The sequence below is a fragment of the Haliaeetus albicilla genome, chromosome 4, assembly GCF_947461875.1.
Source record: "Haliaeetus albicilla chromosome 4, bHalAlb1.1, whole genome shotgun sequence".
Taxonomy (NCBI): domain Eukaryota; kingdom Metazoa; phylum Chordata; class Aves; order Accipitriformes; family Accipitridae; genus Haliaeetus; species Haliaeetus albicilla.
In genome coordinates this window covers 53,494,964-53,510,060 of record NC_091486.1, presented here as the reverse complement: position 1 = coordinate 53,510,060, position 15,097 = coordinate 53,494,964, and the positions used below count along the sequence as shown (strand labels likewise).

The 15,097-nt window shown below is 57.2% G+C and overlaps 1 protein-coding gene across 5 annotated transcripts in view; it reads left to right on the top strand.

Annotated features, from left to right (window-relative positions):
* The window catches only part of MEGF6 (multiple EGF like domains 6), a 123,030-nt gene that overhangs the window by 105,426 nt on the left and 2,507 nt on the right, over positions 1–15,097 (top strand). For 4 of the 5 annotated variants that reach the window (XM_069782821.1, XM_069782819.1, XM_069782820.1 and 1 more), the window contains 20 exons: positions 1,481–1,606; positions 2,576–2,707; positions 3,148–3,276; positions 3,691–3,822; positions 4,237–4,365; positions 4,977–5,105; positions 5,670–5,798; positions 6,575–6,703; positions 6,867–6,995; positions 9,148–9,276; positions 9,617–9,745; positions 10,401–10,532; positions 11,532–11,660; positions 12,269–12,397; positions 12,575–12,703; positions 12,906–13,034; positions 13,536–13,664; positions 13,758–13,886; positions 14,421–14,552; positions 15,046–15,093. In XM_069782821.1, the coding sequence (XP_069638922.1) occupies positions 1,481–1,606; positions 2,576–2,707; positions 3,148–3,276; positions 3,691–3,822; positions 4,237–4,365; positions 4,977–5,105; positions 5,670–5,798; positions 6,575–6,703; positions 6,867–6,995; positions 9,148–9,276; positions 9,617–9,745; positions 10,401–10,532; positions 11,532–11,660; positions 12,269–12,397; positions 12,575–12,703; positions 12,906–13,034; positions 13,536–13,664; positions 13,758–13,886; positions 14,421–14,552; positions 15,046–15,093 (2,508 nt within the window). The remainder of the gene's footprint in view (positions 1–1,480; positions 1,607–2,575; positions 2,708–3,147; positions 3,277–3,690; positions 3,823–4,236; positions 4,366–4,976; positions 5,106–5,669; positions 5,799–6,574; positions 6,704–6,866; positions 6,996–9,147; positions 9,277–9,616; positions 9,746–10,400; positions 10,533–11,531; positions 11,661–12,268; positions 12,398–12,574; positions 12,704–12,905; positions 13,035–13,535; positions 13,665–13,757; positions 13,887–14,420; positions 14,553–15,045; positions 15,094–15,097) is intronic. The other variant, XM_069782818.1, reaches the window with a different exon arrangement.

The following is a 15,097-nucleotide window of genomic DNA, read 5'->3' as shown; positions in this document are numbered from 1 at the left end:
CCAGAAATTATAGCTATTAACCTAATGAAGCTGCTAGCACATGATTATCTTGCATAACACCACAGCGGATAGAACATAGCCGGTCTGTTGGTCAGAATGAAAGCTGCAGATGCTCACAAAAAGTTCCGACGCAAGCAAGCGCTAGCAGAGCTAAGCAGCGTTAGGAGGAGTGATGCGAGCGGCTTTTGCAGGGCTCGTGCCCCCTCGCAGGGGTCCCGGCAGCCCCGGACCCCCCTGCCATGGCGGGATGCGGCTGCCTCCAGAGCCACGCGGCGCCTCGGCGGGCTGGGTGCTTTTGGTGGGGATATTTTTAAAAAGAATAAGAAAGGAGCTTAAGCCTGTAGGGGGGAGTCACAGGAAATAACACAAATATTTGTATAGAAATAGTAGGCTCTTGGCTGTTGTTCGGATCTGGAAATTATTAAAGGGTGAAGACAAACATCTGCCATCAATTAGCAAAGAGGAGGAATAACAAAAACTCCACTGTGTCACTTGAAATCTACGCGCTGGTGTGCTTTTCCTCCGTGATCTGTGAACGCTGGTGTGTCTGCGTCTGCCGAAGCCTTACCAAAGGTTGGCCTCGGTGAGCAAAAAGGACTGCGGGCACGGAGCTCTTCTGGGAGGCTCAAACAGGATCTGAGGCTCCGTGGGCCTGAGGCCCTCAGTCTGCACATAATTAGCTGGCTGCTAAATTGTGTCACGGGGTACAAAGAGCAACCCGAGCTTTCTGGTATCAGCAGTACCGCCCTGGCGTTCAAAGCAGAGGGAAGGAAAAGCTCTTCCTCCTCCTGCGGGTGAGGATGTTCCTTCTTTATCGCTTTACATCGATGTACCTGCTGCAAACCTTGCTGCTGCTTAAAAGCCTGGCTTCCAGATTCCGGAGGCATTCAGCTGGGGCGGTAAAAACCCCCCCCAGCATCTCATAGAAGTCAAGGGATGGTTTGACGGGTTTGGGGGCTGTGGACGCGGTGTTCTGCACCCCGGCACAGAGCGAGCAGGGTGGCTCGGGTCGCTGGCCGTGGGATGAGCCGGTGTGTCTGGGAGGCAGAGCGAAAGCCCACTTTTCCAGACCCGTTTGCCCGGCTGCCGGCACCTGCGGCGAGGGAGCGGGTTATTTTGCAGAATCGTATTCACAGACTGGAGACCAGTTTGGCCTCAGCCGCTGGGCGTGCGACCGGTCGCTCTGGTACAAAGAAATACTAGTCGGAAGGGCAAGCGGCAACAGAGATGGGATACTCAGGCAGGCAAATCGAGGCCATGGGGTGAAGTGCTAGAGGTTGCTGGTGACTGCTGTGGATAACGGAGCATCACATCCAGGCACACGAGCGCAGTCTTCCCCTGCAGCGTGGGAACCGGTCGCAGCCGGGCTTTTCCTCGCGGAGCCGGCAGCATCTTTGGGATGCGGGGTCTGATGGGTGGTAGGCTCTTGGGAAAGGCACCTCGGGAGGGGACGGTTTTCACACCGCTGTTCTCGACGCAGAGTGTCCGGAGGGGAAGTTCGGGGCGGGCTGCCGGCGGTCCTGCTCCTGCGGCGGATCGCCCTGCGACCGGAGCACGGGGCAGTGCCTCTGCCTGCCAGGCTGGACGGGACACGACTGCGGCCAAGGTGAGGAGGCAAGAGCGGCGAATGCGCCGAGGTAGGGATTTAGGCGTATAGCTGTTGGTTTTCTTTTGCTAAAATTCATTTTAGAAACATCTAGTGCAATTAGAATCGCCTTTGTGGAAAATTAGGAAGAATGGAGCTTTTGATGGTAAGCCTTAAACGATCGCCTTGGCTAGCTTAGCTCTGTGGCTGAAGCTGAGTGAAGTACAAGTAAACATACGCAATAAAAAAGATGAAGATGTTTTCGGTTGTTGCAGTCCTTGACATTGGAAAGGAGTCTTTCGTTACTGATGTGCATTTTTAGCTGCTTTCACCGTATTACTCCTTAACTGCTGGAAAACTAGAGAATCCTAAATTAAAAAGTTTTACATGATTATACAGTATTACAGCAGCTGGAAGATATTAGTCATATATAGATGTCCTGCTCCTAATAGTTTGACTGAGCAATAAAACCATGCATGCACAGTGCTTACCATACATTTCAAACTGACTTTTTTCCAGGCCCTGGAGCAGCTTAGGAGCAGTTAAGCAAGGATTCTTGCCCCAGTTTTATCAGTTCTTAGCCTTTTGCTTCTCCTTTGCAACTAAAAGCAGATCTGGGAATGCTGACTAGCGTGCTGTCCGGTAGTGTGACAGCAGCTGCAAAGACCCTTTGCCAGCAACACCATTTCCTAGCAAGGAGCCCTTGTAGCTCCCCACGAGTAGATGCGAATCCAAAATTGACATGAAAGCACTGGACTAAGATCAGAATAGCACTTACCAGGGCTCACACGCTGTTTATAAAACAAACAAAGCAACGTTGTCCCCGCTAGTAGCCACATATCGCCAAACAAAAGTTCGTGCTTTGCGTGAAGCACGAACACGAACGAGAAAGGGGACGCACTGCCGTGCACCAGAAAACGGACGGTCCCCCTTTACGCCTCGGCTGTGATCCCAACGCTTGTGTGTCCTCTCTCTCTGCCCGCGCTGCAGCTTGCCCTGACGGCCGCTGGGGCCAGGGCTGCCAGGAGATATGTCCCGAGTGTGCGAACAACGCCAGCTGCGATCCCGCCACGGGAGCCTGCCTGTGTCCACCCGGCTATACCGGCCGCCGCTGCCAGGACGGTGAGTGCTGCCTGCCGTCGGGTCCCTCACGCCTGAACGGCTGGCTCCAGCTGGAATGAGAGCTATTTAGGTCGACCTGGAGTAGCTGCTCTAGCGAGCAGAGCATCCAGCTATCGAGCAGGCACTGCCCAGAGCAGGACTTAGCACCGCGCACGCCTCCGCTGCCTCAAACTTTGGGGCACGGGCTGGGTTCTTCCCCTGAAGCCCCTCTATCCTACCTTCCCGGTGGTAACTTTCGCACCCGCAGAAAGGGAGGCGAAACCCTAAGCCCCTCGTCCCGTTCAGCCCAGAGCCGAGCACCCAGGCTCGGCGGAGGAGCGTCGGTGCTCGTGGCGGCTCTGCAGAAACACGCCGCGGTACCCGTCGGGTCTCTCGGGAGGGCAGTCCTCGCCGCGGTGTTAGAGCAGCCATTTGCAGTTAGTCCGTGTCTACATTGGCAGTGTGTCCGCCTGGCTGGTTCGGCCCAGATTGCCAGCTGAGCTGCAGCTGTGGGAACGACGGACATTGCCATCCCGTGACGGGGACGTGCAGCTGCGCGCCTGGCTGGACGGGGTACAACTGTCAGAGAGGTATCGTACCGCTCTTTGTTATCCGTCGCTCCTAGAAAGCGCTGACCTGTGCTGTCGTTTCCTTCATTGCCATCTTTGTGCTGTGCCTCTGCCAGAGAGGTCTCTCCAAAATCCTTTAGGTTTCTCCGCTCTGTCCTGCCTGTGCCATCAGGTGCCGCTCGCCTTTCTGTCGCGGGCTTGCTCGCAGAATGAATTCACATTATATACGTGCTAATGTAGCAGCCGGTCTCACCGTCGCGCTGAGTTTTCTGAGGACCCACAGCTGCGTTTGTCCTTCTGCCCGAGGCAGCAGCTGTAGTCAATGGAAATAACACCCCGAGGAGCAGGCAGCGCTCTCCCCGCGCTTTTGCTGACCGGAGAAGCAGAGCGGGTGGCACGCGTGCCATTAAGGGTCGGTTCCCTCCTGTGTTTCAGCCTGCGATGCAGGTCGCTGGGGCCCCGACTGCGCTCACACCTGCAACTGCAGCAACAGCGACGGGAGCTGCAGCGCGGAGACGGGGCAGTGCGTCTGCGACGCCGGCTACACGGGCGGCCGCTGTGAAAAGAGTGAGTGCTGCCCTGCTCGCCTTTAAGCCGAGCCAAATGATGCAGATTTAGTTTTCGGGGGGGGAGGGGGGAAGGCATTGCACAGGCAGGCCAGGAGGCTTCTGCCTTGTCCCCATAGAGGGAGATGGGGAAGCTGTGCTGGAGAATTCTCCAGCAGTGTTTCTTGGTTCAGTCACAGAAATTCAGTCCCCGTGCCCCGTCTCTGATGTCGCCAGCCCTGCCCTGTCCTGAGGGTAGTTGGGTGATGTGGGCGCACGTCTGTAAGGGACAGGGTAGAGCCCGCTGGTCGTTACAGAGCAGCAGCCGCCAGATACCGTTATTGCCATTCGGAGCCTGAGCTGCTGCCTTAGCAGAGCTTCCCGGGGACGCCGGGAAAGGACAGGCTCCTCAGTCTCGTTTGCTTCTGCTTGCCAGAGTGCCCTGAAGGATGGTTTGGGCTGAGCTGTCGGCACCGGTGTCAGTGTGACAACGGGGCTGCCTGTGACCACGTCAGCGGGGCCTGTACTTGCAGCCCGGGCTGGCGAGGAACCTTCTGTGAACACGGTAAGTACCTTCGCGTGAGGACCCAGCGCTGCCAGCGGCTCCCACGGACCACGGTCTCCTTGCCAGCGGGGTCAGCAATCCTTGTCTGGCTTTGCTATTCTGTTGCAGCGGAGAGAATCCCTCGGGACGGTGATGGGGAAAACCGCGTGTCCACAAGCTGCTAAGTCTCTGGTTTTAATTCTGAAGGGAAAAGGTCTAGGAAAAAAAAAAGACTAACAAAATGTAAACGAGGAGTAAACGCACAGCTGCCTTGGTCGCCCGTGTGTGTACACAGGTTGCACACTGGGTCTCGGAGCAGCCTCTCCACGGGGTCCCTGGTACAGGGTTCTGGCTCCCCCACCAGCCTGCTCGGTCTCGTGGTGGTCAGAAACCTAATGCCATTGCTCTTCCGATCCCCCCCAGCTTTGTCCTGCACCTTGAACGTCCGTCATGGACACGCATCCAATATTCTTCTGCCCTGCCAGGGGGAGAGAGCCATTAACAGGGGGCTGTCACACCGGCGCGGCATTTTATTGGCGAAAGAGGCCACCAAGAGGCATCTCTTCTCTGCTGGGAGATTTCCAGCTGTCTGTATAGGCATTTTGTGGGGATTCCTCCTTTGTTTTCTGCAGCCTGTCCTGATGGATTTTACGGACTGGAGTGCCGGCAAGCCTGCGACTGCCTGAACGGCGCCCGCTGTGACCATGCAACGGGCCAGTGCCACTGCCCCCCCGGCTGGGACGGTCCCCGCTGCGGCCAGCGTAAGTGTCGCTGCAGCCTGGCACCCGCCCTCTGCGGCTGGGGATGGGATGGGATGGGATGGGATGGGATGGGATGGGATGGGGCGGGATGGAGCGAGGCAGGAGCAGCCCTCTGCGAGGCACTCGGGAGCCCTCGCCGTCTCTTGCGCTGCTAGGTCATAGAGCCTTGAGGTTTAGGTGTCTGTTCTCCACATGTGATTTTCTCTGCATGGAAGTTAATTCTGTGCATCAGAGAAGTATTTGGTTTCGGAGAGGGACTGGGGGTCTCTGGCGGAGCACATTGTTATTGACTGTAATGAGGGCTTGGGCGTCTGGCAAAACAGTTCCCTAAGAGATAAAATGATGGTGAAGATAGTAACACTGTCTGTGTTTGGATGTCAGCCACCTGTAGAATACAGCTGTTATTTCCCCATAGCATCATAAAAAACAACTTACTTGCACAGCTGTCCAAAGCAGCCGCGCACCTGTGTGGGTTCCTCTCCCAGACGGATGGTTAGTAGGAGCCTGGTTGATGCAATTCATACCTGCTGCCTAACAGTTTTGCCTGCTTCTGCTCTCACGAAGCGTGCCAGGAGAACAGGTACGGCGAGAACTGCAGCCAGACATGCAACTGTTTCAATAACGCTACCTGCAACCACGTCAGCGGCCGATGCCTCTGCGCAGCCGGGTGGACAGGACCCACGTGCCAGCAAGGTAACGCACCTTACGGTCGCTTCCCAACCCGGACTGTCTGTTTCCTCTGCCAGCGTGTGTTAAAAATGCCGTTTCTCGGGGTGGGTCGGAGTTTTCGATGGAGTAGCAACTATAAAAAGCTGAGACTGTACCATAGCAAGGCCAGCTTGCAACTAAGATCGTCCTTTGCTTCCTGAGTCGGTCGCAAAGAGAGAAGCCAAGAGGTGACCTTGTCCCAGAGAACCAGAAATTGCAGTTTCATAGCAGCACATAGAGTAACAGCTCGACGGTCCACTGCTCTGAGCATTCAGGCACCAAGTCAGTGATGCCTCTAGGCACGGCTTAGTGAAACTGTGCACAAGAACAATTATTCATGCAGTTAAATGGCTTTTTTTCTCTGCCAAGCCCTGACACTCTCTGGGTCTAGGAGAGGGGGATGTTCTGCAGCTCAGAACCGAAGGCGCTGGCTACCAACTGAGCATCTCTCCTGGCTGCTGAATTCACCCGACCTTTTTTCTTTTGTGTATTTTCCACCAGCAGCGCTAAGAAAGCTCTGAAGAGATGAGGCGCCCAGTGCCCTGTGTCATCACTGCCTCTTACCTGAGCAGGCTAAAATACCGAATGTCTTTATGTGGGCAGCTAAGCAGCCTGAGGGTGTCGTTGGCTCCTCTCCCTGCAAGCAATAATGGCTTTGTTTTATATCAGGCCGTCCACCTATGGCTCTTGGCAAGGCTACCAGCGGCGTGGTGTTTGCCTTCGGAGCTGTTTTCTGACCGTTCGCCCTGGTTTTCCCGCAGCGTGCCCGGTGGGTTTCTACGGGAGGAGCTGCCGCCAGCGCTGCCTCTGCCAAAACGGTGGCACGTGTGACCCCGCCACGGGGCTCTGCGCTTGCCCCGAAGGGTGGACGGGGCTGGCCTGCGAGCTGGGTGAGTACCGGTGCTTCGGCAGCGCCGAGAAACGGCGCCTCTGGCACAAACTTGTCCCGTTTCGGCCTCGTTTTCCTCGGAAGGCAGGCTGCGCCGTCCTCGCCGGCGCGCCTTCGGGGAGGTGGGGGGTCGGGACGGCGTTTCACCCTGTGCCCCCTCCTAGAGTGCGCGCAGGGACGGCACGGGGCGGACTGCCGGCAGCGCTGCGAGTGCCGTCACGGGGGGCTCTGCGACCGCCAGAAGGGCCACTGCGTCTGCCAGCCTGGCTGGACGGGCGAGAAGTGCGAGAGCCGTAAGTGGGGCAACAAGGTGGGGGGGGGGTCCTGACCGTGGGTACCGTGTGCTGCGTCAGTGCCCCGCTGCGGCACAAGGGGGGACCTGGGTGGGGTTTAAGCAAAAAGAGATAAAATTTGGATTTCAGTGCTGCAGAGAGAGCTCGTGGGTGCCAGGATTCTGGCTGTGTGCCCCGGTTTTGCCTACCACTGTGCTTTCTGCTTTCCCTAAGGCAGTGGTGTATACTGGTGGACCAGCGCCAGTGGGAAGGGGCTGGGGTTCCCAAAGGCACAGGTCCCCGGCCACCAGTGCAAAGCCGCAGGCTCCGAGCAGGGCAGCGATCCCCCTGTCCCACTCCCTGCACGGTGAAACCAAAATGCCAAGCGAAGATCTTCTTCTGTTCCATTTATTTTAAGAGTAACAGAAGCTCATCTCCTTTCCATTGTTTCTTCTACTCTTCCCTGCATGGCCTGATCGCACTGACCTTAAATGCCTGGCTTCAGTCCTAAGCCCCAGCAAATAATTACGTCTGTCATTCGGCAGGCTCCTGTGTTCACCTTATCTTTAAAGGTAACACACACATACCCTGGCAATCCCTTTACTATGAGGAAGTGTTGAAAAGGCTATTGGCCTAAGAGCAGCAACAGGGACTTGCATCGAGTATCAGGACACCAAGAAGAGATCCACAAGCTTCTTCCCTTTCAGGGGTCATGGCTCCTCAGCCTGGCATATTCCTTACATTACGGTGTAAAAGGCATGCCTTAGCCCAATGCCATTACTTGTCAGCGGAATTCTGGCCATAAGGGAGCTGCCCGCTGAAGCTAGGTCTACCATCAGCCTCACCAAAGTGCTCTCTGGTTTTCTGCCTGGGATTGTCTCTGTTTACGGCGGCTGCGGCTGGCAGCTGAGCCTTGGCCACAGAGTCGAACCTGCAGCCCACCTCGCTGGCCGAGGGCGAGCCACCGCATTCTGCTGCATCCTCAGGCACGTCATCCCCTCCCAGTGTCGCATCACACACACTTCCAAAACCCCACACCGAGACCAGCAGCAAGGTCCATCGTCACGAGGCAGCGTTAAACTGCCAGGGTGGCAATTATGAAGGACAGGCAGGGGGAGGTTTTACCTTCCAGGTAAAAAAACACAACCTGTGGCTGTGGCCATCACATCCCGGGGACTTTTCCTGCCTTACCCCGTGCCCGGTTGCTTGACCCGAGCTCACCCGCAGGTTCACTTTTATAATTTCTGTCAACATAAGTTAATTAAAAAAACCCATCCGCAAATGCAGAAATTGTAAGACTTTTTTTTCTTAAAAAAGCTGGAATCCTCTCCTTGGCTTCCCACAGAGCTCTATTTCAGACTGAGTATATGTGCAAGTGTCTGCCCAGCTGTGCACAGTGCAGCCGCAGTCTCACCACAGCTGCATGTACAAACTTGGCCCTTGCATGGACAAGCAACCTGTTTGGACGGCTGTATGGGACTTACTGATTTTTTTGCATTCATTCATGAGGCAGGAGTGAAAATGAGGTCCGTAGATTTTGCACCTGCAGCGCTAACTTCTGCACTGTTCTGGTACCGCACACATTTTGTTTTGCAGCTGCTTTAGAAACCAGGTGCTTCTATGACAACAGAAGAAGCAACAAAACTAAACGATTGCTGCCGTGATCAAAATATACTGTGCTGGCACCCAAGCCTCATTAAACAGTGCCAGGATAACACTTCCAAAACCACGTGGCGCAGTTAAAGAGAGCCTTTCTTTAGGTGACCGCCAGCGGTACACCTCACGCTCGGGTACCCTGAGCAGATTTGACTGGTGATGCTGCCGGGACACTCGCGCTCCTGCATGCAGGGGCAGGGGGCATGCGTTTGGGTGCAGGCTGTGGGGCGATTTCCCCCGCCATACGTGCCGTGGGGGGAGAGAGGGACCGATGCTGCCCATCACCACTGAACCAAAGGCAAGGGGGTCCTAAGCTCCAGCCACACCACTTGCTGGAGCGATAATGCCTTCGCGGGCTGGCAGAGGCCACCGGTCTTGTCACAGCACCGCTCTGGCTTGGCAGGAACGAAAGGGGCAGAAATAAAGCGAAGCGTGTGCCTACAGAAACCGCAGTGAACCAAAAGACCCACGTCACCTTGTGTAACTTGTCGTCTCTCCCCTGTTTGCATCTCTGAAGCTTGTCCAGAGGGGCTGTTCGGGGCACTCTGTGAAGAGCCCTGCGACTGCGGGGACAATGTCTCGTGCCATCACGTTACTGGCGCTTGCGATTGCCCCCGTGGCTGGAGGGGCCGGCGCTGCGAGAAAGGTGAGACGGCATCCCTTCGGTGGCATGGTGTCTGGACGCCGCCGGGTACGTCCCTGGCTCAAGGGAAACCGAGGCTCCTTCCAAAGTCTGCGAAGGAGACAAACTTCCTTTTTAAATAGGAGCTACAAGTCGCGGCAAAGCGTTTTGAGGAGCTGACAGCCTGCCCTCAAAGAGGCTTTTGGGTTGCGGCAAAAAACGCTGTCTACCTGGCTCAGCGCTGCGTGCGGGAGCCGGGCGCCAAGGGCAGGAGCAGGCCCTTGGGCTCTAATGCCTTTCGGGCGTTAACGATAACTTGAAAGCCCGTCAGGAGACTTACTGCTCCTTGCTTGTATTCCCACAGCCTGCCTGCCGGGTTCGTTCGGGAAGAACTGTGCCAGCCGCTGCGCCTGTCCCCTGGGAGTGCCTTGCGATCACATCACCGGCCGGTGCGGCTGCCCGCCAGGCTTTACAGGCTCTGGATGTGAAAAATGTACGAAGAAGGGAGCGATCCTCTTACAGTTCTGCTGACAGGCTCTGGGAACATGATGGGTCAAGCAATTGCTACATAAAATAGAGAGGAAAAAAATTAAAACAAGGAAAAAAAAAAACCCAACAGCAGGCTGTGCCAAGGAGCAACTCACATTTTGGCAGCTGGGTACATGCCCGCAGAATGTTAGCAAAGCACAGGGAGCCAAGAGGGAAATCAAGAGCTATGTATTTATCCAGAAGATTAGCAATAAATCAGTATTAAAATGAGCTCCTGTGGGTACAAGCAAGTCTGGAAGAGACACAGGCATGTGAGCACATTCCTCACCCAGAGGGCAGGGGTGTATTTGCGATGTCTGTGTGTGCGAGGGTGGAGGATTGCGGGAGGAGAAGGGTAGGTAGGGCTAGCATTGCAAAAGGCATCTAATACCTTTAAGTAAGTACTCAGTTTTCTTTTCAATCCAAGTCTTTCCTGGAATCAAGGAACCATTTGCGTGCGGCTGCCTTTGCTTTTTGGGTGGCAGAGAACTCTCACTGTCATAAAAGGCTTCCTGAACCCCAGCTTAAAATAAAAAGGGAAAAACCCCCCCTTGCACGGAGGGGTGGGCTAGCTCCCACTAAGCAAATCTGAGTCGCCCTGGTGCCCTCTCTCCTGACAGCCTGCCTGCCAGGGACCTTCGGCGAGGACTGTGGTCAGATCTGCCAGTGTGCCGGGGCCACCCAGGAGTGCCACCCGGTCACCGGGGCTTGCGTCTGCGCCCCCGGCTTCCACGGTCCCACCTGCCAGCTGGGTGAGTCCGCGCTCGGTTCCTCTTCTCCCTCCGGTCCTTCACGGGTTGCTGCCCGAGGCTGCGGCGAAAGCACGGTGCCGGTGCCGGGAGCGCCGGCGGTTTCGGTGCGGAGCCATCGCCCCCGGCGTGGGGCTGACCGCTGGAGAAACCTCAGCTCGGGGAGCAGCCAGCTCGCTGGAGCGGCTTCACAGCACCGGTTCTCCTGGGTTGTCTTTCCTGGTTTCTTGCCGTGGTCACCTTTGTCCTCGTTGGCGTGGCTGAGGTCTGGTTTTTATCTCTTCTTAACCATTGTCCGGCTCTTGCGGCTTGGGAGCTGAGTCTGTCCGGGCAAGTGTTCTCTTGCTGCCTCGTCCAAGCCTGTCCCTGTACGCAGCGAGGCTCTGACCTCCGCGGTGCCTCTCAATGACTAATTTGCAAGTAGGAGTTCACATAAACAAAACATCGCTCTCATCTGCGCTCAGGCCGGGGGTTTTGCCATTTTCCTTTTGAATTGTGGGATATTTACTAGCGCTATCATCAGCAGAGAGGTTCTGAACAGTCCGAAGCTCCTTGGCATTGTCGCTTGTTTGCCATGAGATTACTTTAAAGTGCTTTCTGGGATTTTCTTCGGCTCCTGCCAAACAGCCAGAGCCTCAGAGCAGCTGTCCTGCTCCTCAGCCTGCACTGCCAGGAGAGCAGAGGCACCTGAGCAGGGCTTGCAGGAGCTTGTGTTATCTGTGATATGTGGGTTGCACCTGACACAATCAGCTCATGGATGGGATGCAAGTGTGCAAGCTGCATGCCCTTGGCATGTTGTGTGCTTTGGAGCAGCTCTGTGCTACAAAGCGGATCAGAAACCCGTCGACTGCACCAGCCTGGCACAAACCTGCTTCCAGCAGAGCTGTTGGCTTGCCCTGATGAAATGGCTGTATGAATGCACGCAGTGGATTTTTCCAGGGTGTTTGGACCTTGTTCTTGTCTCGTTAGGCACCGAGGCCATTGTTTCTGTTGTTTCCGCAGAGTGCTCCCCTGGGTGGTACGGCCGCAACTGCGAAATGCCGTGCAAGTGCAAGAACGGGGGACTGTGTGACATTACCACAGGGATGTGCCACTGCCCGGCCGGCTACATCGGCGCTGACTGCGGTATCGGTGAGTGCCCCGGCCAGCCGGAGGGGACGCGAGCTCGCAGGAGGTGAACGGTGGTAGGTGCAAATCCTGCACACAGCCCGGTCGCTGACCCTGCGGGAGATGAGGAAGGTTGCACTGACTGACTCCTGCCTCAGCCCATCGGCAGAAAAAGAGCTCCTTGTTTCGCTTTACAACCTGCGCTGTCAGCGATGCCCTCCCCGCTTCAGGACAGAGGCTGGCATAAGTAGTGCCAGCTGTGCTATGGGAACGCAGCTGCAGCAGGTCTCCTTTGCTGTCTGTCTTAACCACGTTTTCTCGCTCTATTTGGTTTGTGCCAAAATGCTTTCTCCGCTATGAAGGGCCTGACGCATCAGCCTTTGCATCATGCCATCGCTGTATTGCTGTCTCTCTGCTAAAAATGCTTCGCTCCTCCAGCAGAAGGAAACCTAAAAGCTCTTCTTTTCCTGGTCTGCCAGCCACGCTGCGTGCTAGCGATGGGGCTGCTGACTCCTCCGGCCCCCCCATTGCTTCGCTCATGGGCCATGGCCAAGTCTTTCCTCTCCAGCCATCAAACGTAGCCGGCTGTGCTTCAGTGGAACCAAGGCAGCTCAAAGTTCTCCTCCCACCAGGGTGTCCTGCTGGGCGCTACGGCAAGGACTGTGCACGGGCGTGCTCCTGCGGGGAAGGCGCTACCTGTCACCCCATCACCGGGGACTGCGTTTGCCCACCAGGAAAAGCTGGTCCCACCTGCGAGCAAGGTAAATAAATATTAGCTGCAGGGCCGTGTGTCAGGACAAGCAGGCATTTGAGGCCGTGGGCTGGAAAAGGTCCTGAGCGGGAACCGATTTCCTTACCCTGAGTCCTCTGCCTTGGGCGCTCCTGCCCGAACCACGGCACGGTCCGTGTGCCCGCTGCCACTGCCTCTTGTCCCGCAGGCTGCGAGAAACACCGGTACGGGGTGGGCTGCCAGCAGACCTGCTCCTGCCGCAACGGGGGGCTGTGCGATGCAGCCGACGGCTCCTGTTTGTGTGCGCTCGGGTGGACGGGGAAATCCTGCGAATTAGGTAAACCTGACTTGAATGCATTGCCCTACACTGGCCCCGTAACCGTGGAGCTCGCTCGGTCTGGTTCACGCTGGGTCCGGTTTCTGTTACCCCACCCGCGCCCGTTCTGCCTTATCACATCACGGCCCTCTGAAGCGCAGGAGCGGGGCCGGAGCCGGCTCTCCAGCCGCTGAGCAGCTCCGCCGCCGCATTTTCCCCGCAGAATGCCCGCCGGGAAGGTACGGTGCCGACTGCCAGCTCCGCTGCGCCTGCCTGCACAACGCCACCTGCGACCCGGGGACGGGAGCCTGCCGCTGCTCCGCGGGCCGCTACGGACCCCTGTGCGAACACAGTGAGTTGCGGCAGCGGAAACACTTTTGGCTTTGCGACGGGGGGGTTGTTTTCTAAATTTTGTCCGGAGGGCAGGACCGGAGGACAAAGGCGTGACCCACTGCAGTCGCACGCGTGGCTGGGTGCGCCGATGGGCTCCTCCTTTCTTACTGGTGTTCGCAGCGAACCCTTCCCAGGTAGCAGAAGTAGTCGCAGAGAAGGTAATTTCTGTTCTCTGCATGAGACCGCTGGGTACAGAGGTGCCGTTCCAAGGCAGCCGGGCACGCGCGTCACCGCCGCGCAGCTTAGTCTTGGGTAGCCGAGCAAAGGCTTCGGAGCCAAACCGCTGTGCTCTGCAACCGAGGCTCGCGGCGGAGAACAACCGCATGCGCTTGGGCGCTTCTCGGAAAGAAAGGCTCGCTGCTTCTCTCTGGTGGGCTGATGGAGGCTTTGCTGCAGAGGCCGTCCAGTTCAACCCACCCGCGCGTTAATTTAACGAGCTCTCCACCCGGCTCCATCCCAGGTTGTCCCCCGGGTTTCCACGGAGCTGGCTGCCGGGAACGCTGCGACTGTGAGCACGGAGCAGGCTGTGACCCGGCCACCGGTCGCTGTCGGTGTCCCGCCGGGCTCCGCGGCGAGCGCTGCCAGACAGGTAACGCCGTCCTCCTCCGGCTTCCCTCGGAACAGGCGGGACCCCGCGGCGCGGTCTGGTTGCGCGTGTGCCGTATCTCACCTCTCAAAACAGGCTGCAAGGAAGGAACGTACGGCGAGGGCTGCCAGCAGCTCTGCGACTGCGCCGGCGATGCGCCCTGCCACCCAGCCACCGGGCGCTGCCTGTGCCCCCCCGGGAAAACCGGCCCCAAGTGTGGATCAGGTAAGTTGAGCCACAGCTTGGGACGGTGAGAAAGGGGACCGTGCAAGAGGAGTGTTGACGGTAGGCTAGAAGCCCGGTCCTGAAATGGATGCAAACCCCCTCTTGTTGGAGCTGAAATCTCATGGAAGGGGGCTTGCCTTTTTGTGTGTGTCCCCTCACCGAGTAAGAGGGCATCCGAACAGCGGTAGTCACCTCTCCAGCCTCTATTTGTAGTCCGATCTCAATGCAAATGCTCCCCCAGCCTCCAGTGCCCTCGTATTTGGATCACCAGAGTCAAAAGGCTGAGGGTCAAATGCAGAAGGAACACCTCGTTGGCCTCGGGGTGCTGCGATGTTCTGTAATACCAGAGCTCAAGAGCAGGCTGGAGTGGGGGGGGGGGGGGGCAAAAAGCTCTCTGCCTTATCCTGTGCTCGGCCACCACTGCAAGCTCTGCCCATTGCACAGCGGGAAACATCTCGAGCATTTCTGCGGGGCCGCAGGAGCCGGCTGAACCCGCAGCAGTCTAAAAAAGTGCCTCTCTGCCCCCCTCACCAGACTGTCGGCCGACCGAGTACGGCCCCGACTGCAGCCTGCCCTGCCAGTGTGCCCCCAGCAGCTCCTACTGTAACGCTCAGAACGGGCAGTGCCTCTGTCTGAACGGGTACACGGGACCGACGTGCCGGGAAGGTAACGTATAGCCGCAGTGCCACAGTGAGTACCACACGGTGGGGGGATCCTAACGCAGAAGCGACTGCTGGGGGGGGGGGATGCTGCGGCAGCTGTGCTCGCTCGTGCCCTGGCGGGTTGGTTTTGGTAGCGGTGCTATCAACTAAAACCAGTTCCGTGGTATAGCCTCTTCCCGAGGCCCTCATTTGGTATGCTTTGCTCGCTGTCACGCAGCCGCGAGGGAGGTTTTATGAAAATGCAGGCTGCGTGCTGGCAGTGCTGTGAAAATAAAGCTATTTAGTAGCCTAGCCCCAAACGTGCCGGCGGTAAAGCCAGGACACAAAGCGCGCTCTTTTCTGCGTACCCTGGAACCAAATGATCCCGTGCACCGCCCACGGTGGAAAAAAACCCCCACGTACCTTCTTTCTGCCCAAACCGCGATTGAACCCGTTGGCTGAGAGCAACTCCCCCGTGGGTGCTGTGCAGCGGCAGGAGGGTCTGCCTTGCTTTGCAGGTGGTGCGCCTCGTCTGCTGCCGGCCGAGCACCCCTCCTCGGTCCCAGGTCA